The 21,749-nt window shown below is 42.8% G+C and overlaps 2 protein-coding genes across 8 annotated transcripts; both read right to left on the bottom strand.

Annotated features, from left to right (window-relative positions):
• Positions 1-193: 193 nt before the first annotated feature.
• elf2b (E74-like factor 2b (ets domain transcription factor)) lies at positions 194-16,510 on the bottom strand. Of its 7 annotated transcripts, none has more exons than XM_010735846.3 (10): positions 16,120-16,510; positions 9,484-9,651; positions 9,126-9,369; positions 3,177-3,290; positions 2,826-3,008; positions 2,451-2,537; positions 2,156-2,351; positions 1,638-2,042; positions 1,350-1,527; positions 194-1,217 (listed from the first exon to the last, which is right to left on the bottom strand). In XM_010735846.3, exons 2-10 carry the CDS (start codon positions 9,556-9,558, stop codon positions 597-599), a joined length of 2,103 nt encoding a protein of 700 aa, XP_010734148.2. In that variant the 5' UTR covers positions 9,559-9,651; positions 16,120-16,510; the 3' UTR covers positions 194-596. The 7 variants fall into 7 exon arrangements, with proteins under 7 accessions (XP_010734148.2, XP_010734172.2, XP_027139202.1 ...); XM_010735870.3 differs by having other exon boundaries at positions 2,156-2,348; XM_027283401.1 differs by lacking the exon at positions 16,120-16,510 and adding an exon at positions 12,867-13,188.
• Positions 16,511-17,733: 1,223 nt separating this feature from the next.
• On the bottom strand, positions 17,734-21,347 carry LOC113746619 (fibrous sheath CABYR-binding protein-like). Its single transcript, XM_027283002.1, has 3 exons — positions 21,281-21,347; positions 19,646-20,863; positions 17,734-18,399 (listed from the first exon to the last, which is right to left on the bottom strand). The coding sequence occupies exons 1-3, from the start codon at positions 21,345-21,347 to the stop codon at positions 18,362-18,364; spliced, it is 1,323 nt and encodes a 440-aa protein (XP_027138803.1). The 3' UTR covers positions 17,734-18,361.
• Positions 21,348-21,749: the final 402 nt, after the last annotated feature.

Below are 21,749 nucleotides of genomic sequence, written 5' to 3'. Positions count from 1 at the left end.
AAATAAAAAATAAAAAATTATATATATATAAGTTGCTGGTTTTAGCATCCGTTGAGGCAAAGTTCTGAACAAAGGGTCTCTACAAAAGCCCCGCCCCCCCACACTGTGTCTTCTTTTTATTCCATAGTTCACATTTTGGTTAGTCGTAATTATTTGCCTCTTTTTGTAGTGTCGTATTTTCAAGGTTCTTTCCTTTTTTTCCTTCTTTTTTTTTTTTAAACGCCCCAAATTATTGAGTCAGCGGTAGCGATTCCTTTAGAAGGCAGAACGTGTAGTGATCAAGGTTGGTCCCTTTACCCTCCCCAAAAAGTTCCTTTAAAAGTCTGTGTGGGTTCCTTTGTTGTGGAGTACAGTTTGACCCCCCCCCCTCCCGTGCCACACTCAGAGGTTTCCGTGTGGTTCTGAGGGAGACTAGTTTAGTTCAGTTAAGTTCTAGGCAGCAACAGGGAACATATGAGGACAGGTTCAGGACTAAAAACAGGCCTTCAGGAGTCTTTAAAGTCTCACAGACTGCTGCTGGTTATTACAAGAGTAAAAATGACGCCAGACATGTACAAACTAATCCTCTCTGGCAGAGAAGGAAAACAAGATGCATTTCAACACTCAGGCTCTTCTGTCTTTACTGCCACGTCAGGTGTTTCCAGTTTGATAACCACCTCAGCGTCCACAGCTTCTGATTGGACGTTCTGTAGTTGTGGATCCAACCCAATTTTGGGATTTATCTGGTTCTGCTGGACTGCCACTGTAACCGGTACCTGCACCGCTTGGACCTGAACTCCAGCGGCCTTCAGCTTCTCCACTGCTCCACCTGCTGATGCTCCTATGACCAGCTCAGAACCGTTAAAGACACCACTTATGAGCCGGGGCTGTGCCGTCACCGTCTGATTGGCTGTTGAAACTGTTACAACCCCAGCGCCGCTACCCGGCTGTGACACCACTAGAGTCTGTTGTTGCGCCTGCGTCGGTACAGTGAGCCTCATCACTTGCGCTCCCGGAGCGACGTTGACAGGTGCCAGGGCCCGGACCGTCAGGGGGCTCCCAAGGAGGCTGATGCCAGTCGGGGAGGCCCCGGACTTGTTTGTGCCTGCGGAGGTCTGGAGCTGGCACTGAGCCAACTGGTGGGCTGGGATTGTGATGATCTTGGCTAGCTGGACAGTGATCTTGTCTCCGTTTTCTGCTGTTGCTGGGACCATGGTGGGGATGGTCTGGATCACAACCTGTCCAACACAGAAAACACACAGAACTTTTGTTGGATGGATTCATCAATTTAGAATAATGAATTCTTGGCTGGCGTAGCTTGCACTGCAGACCCCGTGCTGTAATGTGAACGAGTTTCCTCATGTACACACCTTCTGTTGTGAGTTGGCATTACCAGCAGTAGCACCGATAGCTGAAGTGTTGGTGAGGAGGGTAGTGTGGCCGGCTGGCCCCGTCGTCCCCGCTGGCTGCTGCACAGCGACAGTGGAGATCTTCTGACCCAAAGATGTTGTCATGACTACAGGCACCTGCATAGCTACCCGCACTGTCCTGTAGACGAGACGTGAAAGTGTCAAAAATCAAAACTTACTGGAAAAACATTTGCAGCTGTTCAGAGAAAGCCTTTCTGTTTGGTCCTGGTCCCTCTGCGGCAGACTAACCTGGGCCCAGTGGCAGTGGAGATGATAGCGGCGTGGGACTGCTGGCCCTGATTCCCGTCCGGTGCTGCTGAAACGGTTACTATCCTTGGAACCCCTGCTGCACCACCTCCTGCTGCTGTCTTGCTGGCCGTGGCGACAGGAGCGTGGACTACGTTGGCCCTGTTCCCACCCCGCAGGATGTTGAGCTTCTTGGAGGATGACAGCTCGGTTGACTGCAGCAGCATGTCGGGTGAGGGCAGCACACGCTCGTAGGATGCGGCAGTCTCTGAGCTGATCAGATCTTCGGGAAGTGGCATGTCTGCCTTGTCATCGTCGATGATGACTATGTTCTTGGGCATCTCTTTGAACTGGTATACGAGCCGCTGGCCCTCTACCTTGGCGAGGATGCCGCGCTGGTAGTAATATCTAAAGGTGGAAAAGGATTACCAGGAGTTACAGTGCTGCTTCTCAAAGACACAAATATGCCAAAACGAACACATACTAATATTACACAGACACACAGACACACACACACACACCTGAGTGCCCGTCCCATGGTCTCATAGTTCATGTCTGGCTTGTTCTTGTGTTTTCCCCACAGCTTGGACACAGCCTTTGAGTCGACCAGTTTGAAGATGCCCTTCTCTCTCTGGGTCCACTTGATGTACCTGGGACAAGTGTTCTTGTCCTGGAGGAGGTCCAGCAGGAACTCCCATAAGTAGGTGGTGCTCCCTGCTGGGAAACAAGCTCATTTAATGCACTGCTCAATGGTAACCCATCTTTACTGGTGCAGATCTGTGTTTTTCAGTCAGTAATATTACTACTGTTCAGTACCTTTCCCTTCTCTTGGTTTCTTCTTGATGCCGAGGTCTGGTGAGCCGTTGGAAATATTTGACTGATGTGTCTTTGGCTTCCGTCCAGCTAAGAAAAAGGAAAACAATTAATTCACATCACTAACTACTGAAGTTGATTTAGACCCAACAGTAAGAGTCTACCACTAGATGGTGCTCTTAGATAAAAACTAACTAAAACTGGAGGTTTTTGTTTGAGGTTTGTGGCTTGGCTTGTGTGGCCAGGTTAATCACAGAGCAGCCAGATGTTTTTCATTTAAAAACGTTTAAAACACAGTTACTCCTTTTTCCAAAGTTTAACTCCTTACACTCCAACTATCTGAAACAAGGTTTTAAACAGTCGTAAACACGTATCTACCTCTCCGCTTCCTGACGGGCTCGTGGCCAGGCTCTGGCTCTTCAAGGAGGGTGACCATCTCCTCGTCTTCCTCCTCGCAGCACTGTTCTGTAGATATCTCCACCTCTGTCTCTGTAATCATGTCAGGACGCATGGCAGCGTGAAGGAAGTCTGGTGTCGCTGCGCAAGGCGGGACAAAAGCATCTGGATGGACGAAATAAAGAAGGAAGAGTTAGAAATGTGCTTTGGCTGAGGAGACACTTTATACATTGTTAGTACTAAAATGTTTATGTCATCATTTTGGTCCAAGCGTAACCAATTCCAAATTGTTTTAATTATCAGTTTTGTGTATTAATAGTTGCCGTGTGTTACCTGGGCTACGGTCTTCTCTGAGGCTGGAAGGTGAATCCATGCGTAGCAGAGCCTCTGCGGCCTCAAAGGTCTTGTCGGAGCAGTGGATACTGGTGCCATGGACAGAGGCCTCCACTGAAACACAAACACACAATCAATTAGCAGATAGTTTAAGAAATATAAAGTTGCTGATTAAGCCCAGCGGAGCCTGTTCTACCATACATGTTGTGTGTTCTGCTCAAAGACACGACACCACCTTGCTTTTCCGTATCTATGCTAAGAAGCCAAAATGTCTAGATTTACACTGTCCGTTTAATAATATCCCATACAAAAATAAAACAGTACTACCAACTGTTTGTTACATCCATTGACACTGTGCTGCACACAAAATGTAAGTATGTGGCGCCCCCTAGTGAAAAGCCGAATTGCTTTTCAGACTACTGATTGGGCAATTTCAGTTGACAAAACATGCACTCTGACCCGGACACAGTATGACTTTAAGGACAACATTTGCAAGAAGAAATGTCTTCATTATCTGCCTCTTTGTGTTTGTTAGACTAGTTACCATGACAGTGCTTTTGTGTCAAGTTGCGAGAGACCATGATTGTTTCAGCAAACTGGAGAGTGACAGGTGGAAAAAAGGTTCAGAGAGGTCGAGTAAAATGCGTCGACTAAGCCTAAAGCTGTGCTCCAGCATCAGCATGCAGAAATGTCACTGACAGGCAGCTGGAAGAACCCTAAAATGTATATATTTTTTTTTATTATTTACTATCTCAAATATGACAAGATGTGGCACGAAAAGACACAGCGCTGTTTAAAAACAAAAATGGGATTAGGCTTGTTGTAAAAGAAAACGGTACGTGGCCCAATTTGGGACCCTGAGAAGGAACCCAGGACACCTGCTGTTGCTGTCAGTCAACGGTGGGAAACACGAGATGCCGTTACACCCTGCCCTGTCCATGTTTGGCTATGACACTGAGGCAACAGGCGCTGCACAGAGGAGAGAAATGGGCTATCTTTAGAATATCCACTCGTTCAGCGTCTCTCATAAACAAACAGGACGTGCTGGGAGCCGTCACAGCAGAGACCCTATAGCATACTGAGCGGTCCTTGAAGCCAGGCGTGCCTGCTGTATTAAGACCAGCAGAAAGGTGTGAGGGCAGAGACACAGCTTGGATTGACCTACATAACAACATAAAGACCAGTTTAGAGTATTGCAGAATGTTATGGTTTTGATTCATGTCTAATTAAATAATAGTTGTAATAAATGTGTTATGTGTGTGTGTCATGAAATAAACATATTCATACGTGAGGAAAATGCCCATTATGAACCTACACTCCAATGTAAGGGCGCCAAGAATAGCAGCGAATCCGACAGAAAGTAGTGCTGCCTCTGATAACTTCCGTGTTTACAGTCCTCATCCTTTCCCTCCAGTTCTCTTCGAAGAAGCACACAAATCCTCCTGTCACTCAACGCCCGCCTCGCCTCCTATTGGCTCGTTCGTTGATTAACAGCCCGCCCCCCGCCACATCTGATTGGACTCCCGCTGACGTTCTAAAACTCCCCGCACGCTATTGGTCTAACGGGCAAGTCGCTCAACGTCACGCCCCGCCCTCTCACATACACAATGCTTCCGCCATCGACACGGGACAAAAATACTTTGACATTTTTTTGATGAAACACGACAAAACATGCTGTTCATTAGCGGACACGGTGAACGGGCGAGGGGGGAAACGCACAAAAATGTGTGTTTGCGGATGAGTGCGGTCGAAGGCTGAAGCCGCACTTGAAACAAGTACAGGGGAAGAAAGCGAGCGAGCCAGGCCGTCCCACGCTGCAAGCACAGGCTCCATAACGGAAACCGTGAAACTAGAATATAAAAATATGTGACTCTGAAAATATGTAAAATGTATAAACAGCAGCTGAAATGCACAAAAATAAAAAAAACACAGAGGCCATCGCTGCTCAGGTCAGACTCGGGAACAATGTGTGAACATTTCCCACAAACGAAACAAAGTGAAGCCAGTCACCGATAAATACTACGACACGCGTCATTCATAATATCAACAGAAGCGATATCTGACAGCGTGTGGCTGATCTACGCTGGTAAAAATAAACCCACATGTCCTTCCGACTGAGACAGCGTGGCAAAGACGTAGGAAAGACAACATCTTTACACTTCCTGGTTGTGCAGAGCCGGAGTGCAGACCGTTATTCTCAATCACGCCGCGGTCACCAACATCTGCTCCCGCATGCAAAACACACCCCGTGCAGACGAGTGTCTGCGTGTGCAGAGCGGAGAGCCCTGCCAAAGTTTTTCACCTGTTAAACCGGCTTTGATCAACCGTGTAGCAGCGCCATGCAGCTTTCTACCAAGGTGATCACTTCCTGATTGCCCTCCATTACTCCAGCACACTGCTCAGCGGACTGAGGCGCAGCGGTCGCGGTTACAAACACGCACCGCGCGTCCGCCGCAGCTCCCGGGTCGAGGTTGTAAAGTGCATAAAAGATACGTTACCGGCTCTGATGAGTAGATCGAGCTGGTTTGCGTGCCCCTCATGCTGCGAAGTCGCCATGTTTTCCCCTTGCTGCAGATTCACATTGACTTCTCACTCAATTGTATAGGAAGCTACTAGCTCGTATCACTCCGCCGCTAATGGGAAATCTCCTCGAATTCAAGCGGACGCGTTACGGCGACAGAGAGGTATCCCTCCGCCGCCGACACAGGAAATCCTTCCTTCGCCCTCCCTCGCTTGCGTAGCGACTACGTAAAATAAAGCTGTGACGACTGACTGACTGCTTTTTAAATGAACTCACTCAACAACCCAAATACCATCATTGCGGAACAATTAAAACCATTACTTGACTGATAAGAGTTGTAAAGACGGCATATCTAACCCGCATGTAAATGACTGAGATTACATGTGTGTTGTTTTGGTTTAAACTATGATTACAATCACTTCACAGCATGTGTACTGCTGTTTTTTTTAACTGACAGACAAATACACATTAATTATCTATTATAGTATGGTCCATTATCGATTCCATAATTTAAATGGCTTCTTTTGCTTTTAGTTAATTGCATATGGTGAATATACTGTAAGTTATATGTGTAAATGATGTTAAATAAAAGAGTCAACACAAGTGCAATTAACCATTAAAAACTTATAAAAACTTTTTTAGAGTTGCTAAAATTTTGTCTAAAGTGACATTAACATGTTTCTCAGACTCACACAATGAATCAAAAGGCAAGTCATAAACTCTTGAGAGTAAACTAGATTTCAGTTAGCTGCTGCACAGGATTGTTTACGACTAATGTGTACCTGTGGAAGTGTGGCGTCTGTATTGACAGCATTTCCAAACTTTTTTATAATCTCTGCATTTGTTTTTTGTTTCTATGAGATTAAAAACACACAATGTAATGCATTACACAAAACGACAATTAGATATTTATACAAGCCACTGTGAACAAGCGTTACCATCCACGTTGGCTGGTAGTAACATTACATTTTCAGTTTTACTCAACAAATCATTCACTTCATCCTTGAGCTAGACACAGCAAATTTTCATTTGAAACCAGGATTAAATACAAACTAGTATATATATTAAAGATTGGATGACACCCAAACTGACTCAATGTGCAAAAAAAGATGTGCAGTGATGCAAAAACATTTCCTGATGTCAGAAATTCAAAATCAGCTAGTGGATATCTCTAATTTTAGATTATGTGGAAATGTTTAGAGATTTTATCTGGGACAATATGAATGAACAAATTATGTATAATCCTTTCTTTCAGTCTGTTTCATACTGAAGACTATGAAATAGTTACTGTTTAAATAAATATCCACAAGGTGGCAGTGTGTGAACACAGAGGCCCTCACAGCCTACTTTAACCAGACTGTGTCAGTGGTGCTGCCAACACAATTATATGACAAACATGCCAAAATTCCAGCTGAAATACAGCAATACTTTTTTCTAAGCTTGATTTTATGACACTGATGTGTGGATCTAGACTCACAAAAATCTCCATATATGCTCTAACCAAGGGGTGTCCAAGCTTTTTAAAAAGAGCGCCAGATTTGACAATGTGAAGATGTCCAGGGGCCAACACTAACATTTTAAAAATGCCAATAAAAGTTACATACTAATGCACTGTTCTGGAACAGTAATTTTGTTTTCATTGTCACAATTATCTTCTTTTTTTTTTTTTATGTCAATGTCACCAAATCTAAGCCAATCAGGCGTGAACAAATCTAAAAAACAGCTCTTCCCTGTTTCATATCTGAAGTCGGATAACACAGAATAAATTGTATGGAATGCATTAAACTTGCATGAAGTTGATACAAATCTGAACCTCATGTTCATTCTAAACATGACTTATTATGAGTGAAGCAAAGTCTATTAACATTTAAGTTTAAAACATATCACTCTTGCTCTTGTCTTTAACAAAATCATTTAGAAAGTAAGATTTTGTGTCACAGCTACAGATGTATAACACCAGCAGTTATGTCCATAAAAGTTCAAATGCTTCGTTATGTCAACCAAAAAAAGCCAAATCTTCCAGCCATACAGTATCTGACAATCCTAGCAGGCCATAAATAATATAATACAAAAATGAAGCTTTATGCCGGATGAAACCTGTCTGTGGGCTGTGATTGGCCCTCGGGCCATACTTTGGACACGCCTGCTCTAACCATTGGAATATACTAGAATTGTATTCACTTAAAAATACATGTGTCAGCCTAAGAAGTTTTAAAGTTGGAATGAAGGGAAAGAGAAAGCAATACACTGAAATACAAGAGACGAACAAAGCCAATATAGCTGATTGTCAACGTCTGAAAAAAATGTACTACAGACACACTAGTAAAACAATAGTTTTAAAATGTCCGGGATATATCCAACATGTCACCGATGTGTGATAAATTCCATCCCTCAGAGTCATCTCTTTTTCATAGCTTCATAATATGCACCCAAACTACTCCTCTTTGCTCTGATGTCTTCAAGAACATTTCAGAAATTATTAATACCCCAGTGAATCCAGGTCCTTTATTAATTATTCTTGGTGTATCTGAAGCTTTAAGGAGGCTCAACAAAACCAGCAACAGTTTCTGTCTTTCTGCATCATCACAGCAAAAATGTTATGACATGTCATGGAAAGAAACAACAGTTACTCCCTCCAAATTACATTTGGAAAGGTTGTGATATGTGTTAACGGACAGACTCCTACAATATAGTATGATCTGGCAACCAGTCATATCACTCCTTACACATGGACGCTCCTGCTCTGTAACCTAAGCTTATACTTTGTTTTCTTTGATTTTACATAATCAGTAACTGAGTGAGAGCAGAGAAAAGGGGAACATGGAGTTATACTGAGTTAACTGCTATTCTCAGATTATATTTATGTATATTCATTTTATGTCTTCATATTTCATTTTATCTTTATATATGTATTTATTATTATTTTTCTTTATTTCCTTATTGCTATCAATACTGTTCAATCTTTGAATTCAATCTTTTTCTGTGGCTCAATAAGAAATTGGGCATTGGACGAATATTAAGTAAGTTTCAACTTGCTGGATTCAACATTATGACACTAGTCAGTTGATTTGTCATTCTGACTGACAGACAATGTTACCAGCTGAAAATTAAAAAAGATATGTAAATCTTCTGAACCATGGCGTGGCTCTTCATGGAAAACTGAAATCAGCCTTTTGGTTAAAGCAAAACATCCAGAATCAGTGTCTAGTTTCTGAAACATGCAGTCTAACAGCAGGTAAAATGTCTCTCTGTGTGACTGGCCCAGAGGGAGTGTGAACTGTGCATCAGCAATGGTAACAGGATATAGAAAAGAAACATGAGTCAGATTTCTCAGCACCTCAGGTAAAAAGGGGAGTTGTTTAACGACCAAGATTATGTGGTAACGTTAAATAAAGTTTCTCATAACTACAGAAATATTTGTGTCTCACCTGCCTCCTCTTCTGTCTCCACTTCCTGCTCATCGCTCACTTCCTGCATCAGGTAGGTCTCCTCTTCATACACCAACACCTGGGCTGAGTAACCCTGCTCCTCGGCCAGGCTGGCGCCCGGTACCTCCTCTACTATGACTGCTGGGTAGTCCTCGGCCTCCTGTACTTCTTCATAGGCCTCCTCAGCTTCACACTCGCCTTCTACCTCTCCTTCAAGCTCCAGGTCCACTTCACACTCTCCCTCCTGCAGGGATTGAGGGAGGCAATCGAAAAAGTCTCTTTCAATAAGAGGAATGAGAAAAGAAGGCCGGATTTTCTTGCTGTGTATTGCAGTTGTTTGTGTCTGTGTCCAACTCACCTGCTGGGGGTCCTCCTCGGCTGTGACATACTCCACCACCATCCCACCAGTGTCGACCAGTACCACTGAGGTCATGACTCATGCTCCTCATGGATCAGCAGTGACAGCCACCGATTCGCCACAGCGCCTCCGTGTAGTGGCCTCCACCAGTTTGGTGAACAAAGGCCTCTGGAAAGAGAGAAAACAATACACTGTCAAAAGTGAGTTTGATGATGACGGACCTCTGCCGTTTTCCCTCTGTCAGCCCTGTGCTGCGTCCTTGATCAAAGCGATAAAAGAGCATTAGCTGACCCTGTGCTTTGAACATTTTCCTGTGGGGATCCTTAAAACTAACTGACGTTTAGAAAAACATGCTGATTCACTTTCTTGTCAATGCTTAGCGAGCTTTAGAGGTTCTGGTAGGTGGATTTTGTTACCTCTGGACAGAGCCAGGTTGGCTATTTCCCTGTTTCCAATCCAGTTTTTATGCCAGGCTTAGCTAACTGGTTCGTTGTACAGATGTGAGAGTGGTATCAATCTGGCACATCTTGATGGCTCACGCTCAACGACCTGAACAATGCTGTACAAAATAAAAATCACCTGTCTGAAATGCAACTACACCTTCCTCCGTCTGTCCCAAGTGCAGACAAAGACCTCATTAAAGGCAGAGACCTCTTGTACCTATTCCATCTCGTGTGTTCTGGCTTTGGGCTGCAGGAAGTGCCTGTCTGCTATTACAGGGAGAAACGCACCAACAGGAAGCCAAGCCAGCCCCTCAAACGCGAACACAGTGTCCAGTGAAAGATCTAGGCAGGGCAGACTGGAGCCATGGTAACAGTTGCTAAGAACCACAGCGACCTCAGTTCCTGTTCTGTGCGGCTCTGCAGGGTAACAATAGGATGTAAGACAATGGGAAAGACATACGAAAACTGCATGCTCCATCTACTCATCTACTCTTTACTACTACTAGGTTTTAAGATTTGTTGCTTTCTTACACTGGTTGGCTTTCACAGAAAACAATTTAAGTTTGTCAGTAAACGCTGCACTTTTTCATGCTATGTTATATCGTAGAGTTGCAAGTGGTGTTAAACTGTGCAGAGGGTGATCCTTGATGCCAATGATTTAGAGTAGAGTTGTCAAAGTATTGATACTTTGCAACTTTGCCAATACCATGTGTTCAAAACAATCCCATCTGTTGATGTTAAATTAGATACTGAAGTTATATAAACCATGTGATCCACTGACAATCCCACAGCTCTGCTGCAGAGAGAGAGAGCCGTTATCTGGTGTTATGTTCCAGCATAGACCAGCATGATGCAGGTCTGATCCACCAAGGACACAAAGACACAGTGTTTATTTTACAAGCATGAACAGTGAACGCACCATTCAGCACCGCGTTGGTTTTGCCTGGCTTAACAACAAGCCTCGTCCACATGCAGGCAAAGGAAGGTAAAGTACCCCTAACTCAATAAATGACACTAGTTCAAGGTAGATCATCCTACAGAGGCTCGAAGCAAGCAACGTGAGGCAGCAGGCGGCCACAGGCACTGCCTGAGCTAAGCTCATAAACATTCTTGTGTGTCACATTTTCATTGTTAAGCTGACGTATCACTGCATAGCGTCCTAACGGCTCAAACTATAAGGTGATGAAAACCAGAACAGAAAGTGTGTATCACTCTTCCAGTTTGTTTCAGTTCCTCACATCTCTGTTGCTCTATGAAAGCAGGGTTTTCATCTCGGGCCTAGCTGGCCTAGCTGTGTAAACGCTTCAGCCTTTAGACATGTTTGGATTCGTCTTTGTTTGACACATCACATTAACACAAACAGAATAAACTCTATCCTCCTGACTGACCAAAGCACATCTCCACACAGCCAAGTGAGCCCACCCTCCACTTCAAGATAATCCTGCACAAAATTCTTCAAATTCTTCTGTGGACACAAAGACAAGGATTACAAATAACCCAACAGTACCCCGATTTCAGCGCAAAAATGTCAAGAACACAATCTAAAGCTCATGCATGATTCAGGGCATTTTTAATCGTGTACAAACCTCCTGCCAACGTCCTCTAACATGGTGTGTATAAGGACATGCTCAGTTACTCTAACTGCTGTATAATGGATGAGCCATGCTGTGCTGGTGTTCCCTGTGCCACTGAGACCGACATGATATCAGCTCGGATGGAGAAACCAGGAGAAACATCAGATGTTCAATTATTCAGTAGCATAAAGCAGACGCTCATCTACAGAGCTGTACGTTCTGTTTCAGAGGGGACAGTTTCATTTAGATTTGTGTCGTTCAGTCACCATGTGACACATCCAGAAGGGCGTCTAACTGACCTGACGTGAGCGAATCAGGACATAGCGGGCTACTTTACACCACCCGTTTCATTTCCTGATGTTAGAGCCAATTTCTTCTCACCTTGAATATTTCATACCGACCGTTTCATGCATTTTGATTTAGGGCACAGAAACAGACAAACCAAAGAATGGTGCGTCCATGCGTTGAACTATGTGCTGATATTCTGCTGTTAAACTGACTGCGGTTGTTATGCAAGTTCACAGAAGTGTTGCGTTGATTGTGACACACTGGGTTTTTGTAATCTATAGAGCCCATCTAACTCCTTTCATTGGTAGGTCAGTCAGAAAGAGACTGAGTGAAAGGAGAGCTCAAAGTGCAGAGTCCTGTAATGTGGTGTGAGTATGTATGTTCTCAGGTGGTCAATAGAATGATATGGCTCTGAAATCACCCACTAAGACATGACAAACACCCACCTAAGTGGACAAACACAGGCCCTGAATATGAACCATGTATGCTGCAGGCAGAGTCCCAGAGTCCCGTGCACGCACACCCCCACACAGAGACACACAAAGCAAACACACACGATCAACTAGGAGTCTAGTCTCTCAAGCAGGTTACACTGAGTCAAACAAGTATTACAGGACCTACTGGACGACTGCAAACACGTGGCTGCCTGGTTGGAGGCTGCTTTACTGCTATTTTAACACAGGACTTCATTCAAAGACTACCAGCATGTCACATTGCAAGCAAAAGAATGAATCATTTTAAAATGTTAAAAGCACTCAGGGTGACCTTTCCACTCCTTACAGTTAGCTTCTAGTCATATTGGTATTCCAGGAATTGAAAGTATTCCTGCTGCACTGAAAGAACTCGAGCTACATGTCTCACTAAATGCACCAAATTCAGCTCATTTCAATGCTTCATTACCAGCGCAAGGGCGGATGAGTAGCGCCATGATTTCACAAATGTTTTTCTACTTCATGATGAGTAAGTAGCAGTCTCGAGTCTTCACAAGACACAGCAGAGTCATGCTGACAGGCCAACTTTCCCACCACCAGATCTCAAAGAACACGTCCAGACTACAAGGAAAGAAGTACAAACTTGCCTCACCGCTGTAAAGTTGACGTGACTCAAAACGCAGGCTTGCATTTTGACTTAGCTGCTGCTCTCCACAGACGAGGAGGAGAATGGAAGAATGAGACTGATGCTGTCTTGCCACGGTAAGAGAAAGCAACAGGACGTTGTCTACATCTTTCTCTCTCTCTCTTCCCGTCTCTGACTCCCTCCTGCACCTCTTCTCTGTCTGACATCCATCCATCCATCCATCCGGCCGTCCATCTCCTCTCTCCGCCTGCATGCTCGCTATGTGCCTGCTCTCTGGGTGGAAGGAACCTCTGAGAGCGACTCAGCACTTCTCAGACCCTGCCCTGAGCTCAGATCACATGACTAGGGTGGAACACACACACACATGCACGCACGCGTGCGCGCGCGCACACACACACACACGCACACACACACACAGTCACATGATCTTTCAACAACAGAGCTTTTGTTCCAAGTAACTGGGGCTGTTGGTAAAGATACAACGCCCTGCCTTGTGCCCTGCCCTCTACCAACACACACGCATACAGTGATGACACAACCAGCAAATACATTGAGGATGACCTTTAGGATCCATCTGACACCCACCCAACTCATACACACAAGTTCCACTCCAGTAACTCAGCTGCTATAATGATGTAGTCACAAAGGAGTTACTGTGTCACATTTCATCTGCTGTCATACAGTAATTATAAGTAAAAAAAATAGGTCTCATGTGAGTTAGCATTTGTGGGTCATGCATTCTTATTGCTTAATTTAATAGCGGTTTATTAGCATCATAATAAAGCCTGAAACTTTCATAACTCTAAAATGCAAATGACAGTGTTGCCTAGTATCTGAACACTGATGTGCTCAAGAGAGGAGAAATGTAACCTAGAACAGCAGCATTTTGTTTGGGTAAAGCATAAGTAAAAACATTCAATTTAATTATTTTAACTGCACAGTTACATAACCAACACTGTAAAATATGCTGTTCAAGAGTCATGCAGGTAGTTACAATTAAAATTAAAATGAGCCTTTACATTGCATTTACTGCTGAAACAATTGGTCAATTGATTGATTACCCGCTTGACAGAAAATGAGCTGTTAACTACTTTAATAATCAATGAATTCTCTAAATACATATGCAGGACTCAGCCTCTCACATGTGAGGATTTTTCTACTTATCTAATGTCATTACAAACTGAAGGTAAGGTTTTAGTGTCGGTCAGACAAAATAAGCCATTTGACGCCACTGTGGCTGGCACTATCAGACTGATGCTACTGACAGAGCAGCCATTTTGGCATGTTATAGTAAACACAGGTGTTACCAAGGAACCTTAATAGATAGACCTGATACTTAGTATCACTGGAAACTCCTGTGTTTACTATTTCATAGAGTATGATCAAAAGAACTGTTAGCGAACCCTAATTAAGTCTCTATTCCCACAAGACATGAACGCAACATGAAACCCAACTGCTGTTTACACTGCGGCACATTTGGCATATTGGGACCAACTGTTATAGTTTATTTTGGTGATTGCACAGCATTTCCCCACAAATCCTGTCATCCATCCACCTCTGTCGTATCTAGTCCCTGTCCTCAGTGTCTACAGCTGCGCTCTCCTCTCATGATTAAGCCTCATTACAGAACATTCAGGGTGGACCGTGGCCGCCCAGTGGAACCTCCAGACAACAGTGCGACTGTTAGCTCAGACTGCAGAATATAGCGGCGGAACAAAAAGGCAGGGTGGTCAATCATTCACTAGGACAAAGCACAGACACTTCACCTCAGCTCACACTGGAGACAGCAGCTCCAGACTTCTGGCCTCGGTGAACTTAACAGAGCACACTTCACCACACACACACACACACACACACACACACACACACAATAAACACTGTAAATACCAGCAGTCACCAAAGCATACCAAGTAACTTAAAAAAGAATACTCTACTGCACGAGGACATTATATAATGCTAATTCACTGCATTTCCAAAAGATAGGTATGAACATGCTGAAGAAACTTTTATTTTACATTTTAAACAGCGACTCAATGATATGATTCAGCCACCTGGCAGACATTAACCAATTTTCAGATCTTCATTTGAGTCTTTTATCTGCTAAAATGCCCCAAAAACATCATAAACAGAAAAAATGTAATACATATAAGTTCTTATGAATAATGTGTCACTTTCCAGACAATTACTAATTATTTGGGGTGTTGATTAGTTCAGTTGGTAGAGCATACGCCCCATGCACAAGGACTCAGCAGCGGCCCAGGGTTCGACTCTGACCTGTGGCCCTTTGCTGCATGTCATTCCCCATATCTTTCTCTCTCTCTCTCTCTCTCTCTCTCTCTCTCTCTTCCACATTCCTGTCAGTCTTCAGCTGTCTCTGTCAAAAATAAGGCTTGAAAAAGCCTTATTTTTGACAGAGACTGCTTATTATATATAATATATTATATATATATATATATATATATATAATATATTATATATATAAGCAGTTTGAGTGCTTTTAAGTCTTTGAACATCATTCTTTTTGACATTTTGTGTCCTAAATAACAAGTAAAACCAGAGAAAAAAAAAAGTTTGTATCACTATGCAAATGTGGCAAATTACAATGAAATTATATTATTATATAATTATAAACCAAATTAGACAAATATTAGGGCGGTACATACAGACTTTTATAGTTTTTTATCTACATTAATTTGGAGAGTTTTGCTCCATCACCAGCATCACTGACCTGCTTATCACCACCTGAGACTGCATCATAGGGCATGGTTATAATATAGTTTCAGTGTGTTGACACAAGCGTTGTTTGTAAGTGATAATACTGTGCGTGAACATTAAAGGCAGTGAGGTTAATGTAAAGACTGCAGCCGCCTCACCTGCATCACACAGCTGGCTGTCCGACTATTTCCAAAGCTCGTAAATGTCACAACATGTCAAGCATGTGCAGTGAGTCACCTTTGCTCTCCAGCTGCTCTGCTAACCTTATCAATGAATTATTAGCCAGATCTTGCATCATTAATAGTTACTTACATTAGCATGCAGAGTAGCTCGTTAAGGTCTGCGGTGTAAAACACATGGTGTAAACGTGTGTTTTTACGGCTAACACGTCGAGGACAAGGAGTGAAGTGAACAGAAACAGAAACTGAATGTTGACATTAACTTGGCTAACATTAGCTCGCTGCGTTAGCGCCGTGACAAACAGGAGCAGGCAGAAAACAAACACATGTGGCTAATGTTTGCTAATGTCAGGCACTCACCGTCAAGTCCTCTTGTCGCTGCTGTCCGGGAAAAGTTGACAGGCACGAACTTGAGGTTAGCTGGCTAGTTGCTAATGAGTTTGAGTCCTGTGTAAGTGTGTGACATCCAGTAACCTCTCCTCCTCCTCCTCCTCCTCCTCCGGGCTCTCCGCTCCCTCCGTCGACTGTCAGCCCCGCAGAGTCCCGCTGCTAACGCAAGCTAACCCGCCGTTACCGCTGGCTGTTCACGGTGTTGGAGCTCCGGAGCCTCCGGATAGATGAGTACGAATACCTCGGTGCCCTCGGGTGTTTTCATGTGAATGAATAAGGACGCAGCCGTGCGCTCGGGACAGGCTGCTCCTCTCATAATGGAGACTCGATGTCAGTTTACTCCGCTTGTTCAGGCAAATTACCCCCGTGACGTCACGGCGTACAATAAACAGTCTGAGCTCATCAGAGTAAACTCACTCATCCACCTCATTTTTGGTGTACTTATTAGAACGATCAATTTCCTTGTTTGAAAGACAAACAATACTTAACCCTTGCCTGTTATATCCAGAGGTATTAACAGGCAAGGGTATATCATTTTTATTTTTCGAAGAAGTTATTTACCTCCTTCTCTTTGCCTTAAGACAACAAACATGGTGTCATGGTGGTCACAACACAAGTTAGCCCCCCAAAAACACAAAAATCTATAAGACACATACTCAAACACCAGTTATCTGTCTCCACCAAGTGGTCAGTGCGCTTTATTAACTACAGCACATAGCATTACCAGTACCAAAACACAAGAATGCACAGCAAAACTGTGTTTATACGTCACTTTATTTAAAGTGTCTATGTGAGCACATTAACATGATAACAGATAACGGAGACATTGTAATTACAGTTATATTAAAGGTTCAGTGTGTAGGATTTAGTGGCACCCATCAGTGAAGTTACAAATGAACCAAATGAATACTCTTCCACTCCCCACCCTCTTCTTCCAGGCATGTAGAAAAAACTATGGCTGTCAAATTTACATAAAAAGCAAAAGGCCACATCTAGAGCCAGTGTTTGGTTTGTCTGCTCTGAGCTACTGTAAAAATGGCAGTTCAACATGGAAGAGGACCCGCTTTTAGTGTAGATGTAAAGGGCTCCTTTTAAGACAACGAAAACATACAATTCTTATTTTCAGGTGATTATACACACAAATGAAAACACATGCTAATGAATATTGTATTCCATTCCTGCCAATAAATACTCCTAAATCTTACACATTGGACCTTTAACTATTTAAATATATTAATATAATATATAGTTAATATATGACCATGTATGCAGTGCACCTGAAAATCTACAAATTTATTTAAAACAAATCCACAACTCTTAGACAATTGTATCCATGCTGTATTAGTGTTAAATAGAATCATCTGAGGATGCTAATTCATTTATATTAGTTTGAACATTTATATCAGTATTGTATTGTTCAAGGTAAAATACACACAACGACACTAAAAAATAGAAAATAGACACACACCAAAATATGGATATATGCTTAAAAAAGGAATATGATTGTAATGTTTTCTTCTATGAATGTATTACTTTTAAATAAGCAACACAAAAAAAGTGTTCTCCTAAAATACTTAAATACCTTAAGATAATTATGTCTCTATCTGCATTTGAAGAGTTCATTTGCAAAAACAGATTTTTTCATGTTTTCTTGGTGACTCCAAGGGATCAACAGGTGGTAAGATATGTCCAATTTTTCAATAAATCATGTTTCTTTATTGTAAACTCAGAGTAATATCAATCAAACTGATTTGGTTTATTTATATTTATTAATATTTTTCTGTTTACAGACAAACTCAGAAAAATGTACCAAATTCACATCTTCATGTTTTTATATTAACTAACGTGAGTGGGAGAATGAAATATGTTGTTATGGACTTAGAGAAAACTTAAAATTTACGGTTTGTAGATACTGGTAATATCTATGAAACGCAGTCTATCACATTACTGTCACAACAAACCACTTCCTCTGCTTTCTACCACAACAGAAGAAAAGTATTTTTTTTAGATCAACTGGTCATAAAAAGCTTTGCAACAGTGCCACCTAGAGGACAAGAGACATAAAAGGAACATTTAAAAAACTCTGTGATAACATTTCAAAAAGGACACATTAGCTAGTTTAACCTGCGGCTACTTCTCCTCATGCTGTTCTCATCGGTCCTCTTGGCTCAGGTGATGGATAATCGAGTGTTGTAGAAGGCACGCTGTTGTTTCATGACTGGGTTGTCACCACCACCATTGTCTCTGTGGCTGCAACAAACAAACACAACACTGGGTTGAATGGTGGAAATGCTTTAAGAAGTTTACATGACACGACTATTTTACTTTGCAACACACATATCCTAGAGTATAAATCAGGTGAATGGACAAGGGCTGCAAGATTTAAGTAGTGCAAAGAAGAGTAGTATTAGTGTACACGAGTCACACTGACTTACACTCTACTGTCTCTAGTTCTACAGTATTTATAACTGTGCTGCTTTTAACCATTTACCTTCTGAACTGTATTATTACATCACTGAGCAGCTTTTTACAGTCCAGATAGACATCTGTGGCTCTGTGGATGCAGACAGAAATACATCTGGTCAGAGCCAGGTACAAGGAAGGTTATATTTTATTTTTCAATGGCAAAATTGAACAGCGGTAGTAATTAATGTAGCCTGTTCTCCTGTGTTCTTTATTTGATGTTTAGATTTATTTCAGCCCTCACTGACAAAGGCCCTTTAAAGCATTATTATTTGTCTAACATGTTATTACATTTACTATTCTTCCAAAGACTCAAAACATGTAGACATATTTTACATGTTTATATATGTTAAGCTCAGTATGTACGCTTCTAATCAGGTTTAATGGGGTAGTCTGTTCAGTGCACATGCCTTTTGAAAAACACTTATTAAGAATCCTTAGGAGAGCTTTCCATTTCTGCTGTAGCTGTCATTAGTAAATGTCAATGTCAGTTCACAACAAAGGAAACAAAGGATGAAAGTCAGCCTAAGAAACTGTGGCATTCTGGGTGAGGGCCAGTCAGTTCTGTAGCAACTCTAAAACCATAACTAAAGTTATTAATCAAGTTCTATGTGTTTTTTTTTAGCAGATAATAACCATACACCTTTTGTATATTAAATATTGAAACCCATTAATCCATGTCCATTATTATTTCAGTTATGGAAAAGCACAGTTGAAACCAATAACATTAATCACAGAGTCAGCGTGTAAACATAGTTATTAGGTTCACCTTAGTTTAACAGGTCAGATTTATCATGCTGCCAGATAGTGTCTCATTGTGCCCCCCACACATGGTTTGTGATGTCAGACTATGTTGTCTTTCAGATCAGAGGACGACCCTTCCTAAACCTCCCCTACTTACCTGAGCCAATTATTTTTTTTGTGTTAACTATTGTGTACATATTGCACTATTTTCTTACTTTACATTTAATAAAACAACGGAGTAACAAGTGAAGCTATTATGAAGCGTTATAGATCATGCTAAAGTTCTTACTTTGTCCTTCCATCAGTGACACCACCTCCTTGGCCTCATGCGCTACATCCTCAGCTCCCTCAATGGCCAACTGCTCTCCCAAAGCAACAGGTGGCTCCACCTCCTCTGCTGCAGAGTGGCAGGAGTGACAGTGCTTGACCTCGTGCACTGGAGCCTCTGATGTAGATTCTGGCTCAGCAGCTGAAAGGGCCTCCAGGTCTGAGCCAGGGGAGGCTGCTGCCAACTGGACCGTGTCCACAACTGCTGCAGCTTCAACTGTCTCCTCAGCTGAAGCTTCGGCTGCTTCCTCATCCACTGATGTCTCAGCAGCAGGTGTTGCTTCAGCAGTGGTGGTGGACTCCTCAGCTGATGTGTCCTCCTCAGCTGATGTGTCCTCCTCAGCTGGTGTGTCCTCTTCAGCTGGTGTGTCCGCCTCAGCTGGTGTGTCCTCCTCAGCTTGTGTAGCCTCCTCAGCTGGTGTGTCCTCCTCAGCTGGTGTAGTCTCTTTAGCTGGTGTGTCCTCCTCAGCTGGTGTGTCCTCCTCAGCTGGTGTAGCCTCCTCACCTGGTGTGTCCTCCACAGCTGGTGTAGCCTCCCCAGCTGGTGTAGCCTCCTCAGCTGTTGTGTCCTCCTCAGCTGTTGTGGCCTCTTCAGCTGTTGTGTCCTGCTCAGCTGTTGTGGCCTCCTCAGCTGGAGCAGCACCTTCAGACGAGGCCTCTGTAGACGAGACAGCCTCCTCTAGAGCCTGATCTTCGGCTGCATCCTCACCCACCTCCTCCACTGTTGGATTTGAAGTCGTAGGTTCCTTAGGAAGAGCTGCCTCCTCCTCTGCTGCTGCTCCTTCAGAAGCAGGTGCCTCCTCTTCAGCAGCTGGAGCTACAGCATCAGCGCCATTCTCTGGAGACTTTAGCTCTTCCTCGTTTTCTACAGCAGCCCCCTCTGCTGCTTCTTTAGCCACTACCTCCAGCACGGAGTCCAAAACTTTTCCATCTTCCTCTATTTTCTCAACAGTGTTCACCAGACTCGTCTCGACAATAGAAGCTGCTACAATGTCAACTGTAGAGCCAGCCAAGAGCTTTACAGCTGTGAGCACATCTGGAATGGACGACAGGAAGAAAACAGGAAGGGAGACAAGAAGTTGTGGCTGAGACAGAAATATAGTATAGAATATAAATTCACACAGTCCAGCAGCATTAAAATTAGCTTTAAGTGCAGTTATATTGCTTTTAGTATCAATGTCTTAAAATATATGAAGCCTGGTACTGTTTGAAGTGTGACTGTTGTATAATGTCGATTTAATTACAGTGTTTATCTTTGAAGACAGCCTCTAAGACATTGACTGTGTATTTTAAATGAATCTAAATAAATCATTGATTCATCACTTTACAATAATTAGCTAATAATTTGTTTTCAGCTCTTGAATTCCCTCATACAAAACGTTTAAACTGATTACATGTCATATGTCTCTCTAATACCTTACTGTGAACATGAAATTACAGGATCGATTCATTAATTTGGTACATTATGCATATTGTACACGTATGCACAGTGGTCTGCTGTACTGCTTTGTGTAAACTGCACTTACCTTGAGTGCGTTTCCATCACTGGAAGGTCTACAGTCACCAGAGGGTCAGGAAATACTCTACAGGAGACCACCTGCCCAGTTCATGCTCCTTGTTTTGGCGTAAGTGTGAGCCATGGCACTTGCAAAAGCAGTGGACATTTACCCTTAGGTGAGACTCAATTTGAAATAACTTAAATTTCATACGAAACTAAAAAGTCTTGCTTCAGACATGGCTACACCAGAGATGGATATTGGATGGATGTTTGTTGTTAGTGAACATCCCTGAGTTGCCACCAACAATGGTCACACCATCCTAGCCGAGCCACCAGGACACCCTAAAACAAGCATTATAATCTAGGATTAGTCTTAACCTGTCTGTGAGACTGTTTTAAACTGCACAGGTTACAATTCAGACACTCAACAAAAGGTTAATACAAATCTGAGGTCAGGAAACTATTAAAGCTTCAGTTAAAGCAGTTTAGTGTAGTTTAAGATACAGTATATTCAGGCAGAGCATCAGAATATTACACACATGTAGGTGAGGTAGATTTGTTTTGTTTA

Source organism: Larimichthys crocea, chromosome X (assembly GCF_000972845.2).
Source record: "Larimichthys crocea isolate SSNF chromosome X, L_crocea_2.0, whole genome shotgun sequence".
In the NCBI taxonomy this organism is placed as follows: domain Eukaryota; kingdom Metazoa; phylum Chordata; class Actinopteri; family Sciaenidae; genus Larimichthys; species Larimichthys crocea.
Note: the sequence above shows the minus strand (reverse complement) of the source record. Positions and strands in the feature narration are given on the sequence as shown.

What these genes read in the sequence shown, in the direction of transcription:
- LOC113746619 (XM_027283002.1), bottom strand. Translation starts at nt 21,347, where the DNA reads ATGTCCACTGCTTTTGCAAGTGCCATGGCTCACACTTACGCCAAAACA. An exon ending in AAGGAGCATGAACTGGGCAG is followed by an intron (nt 20,864 to 21,280) that starts GTGGTCTCCTGT and finishes ATATATTTTAAG; the next exon opens with ACATTGATACTAAAAGCAAT. An exon ending in GTCACTGATGGAAGGACAAA is followed by an intron (nt 18,400 to 19,645) that starts GTAAGAACTTTA and finishes TGTTTGTTGCAG; the next exon opens with CCACAGAGACAATGGTGGTG.
- elf2b (XM_010735846.3), bottom strand. Translation starts at nt 9,558, where the DNA reads ATGACCTCAGTGGTACTGGTCGACACTGGTGGGATGGTGGTGGAGTAT. An exon ending in GGAGACAGAAGAGGAGGCAG is followed by an intron (nt 3,291 to 9,125) that starts GTGAGACACAAA and finishes TTTGTGTTTCAG; the next exon opens with TGGAGGCCTCTGTCCATGGC. An exon ending in TCCACTGCCACTGGGCCCAG is followed by an intron (nt 1,528 to 1,637) that starts GTTAGTCTGCCG and finishes TCTCGTCTACAG; the next exon opens with GACAGTGCGGGTAGCTATGC.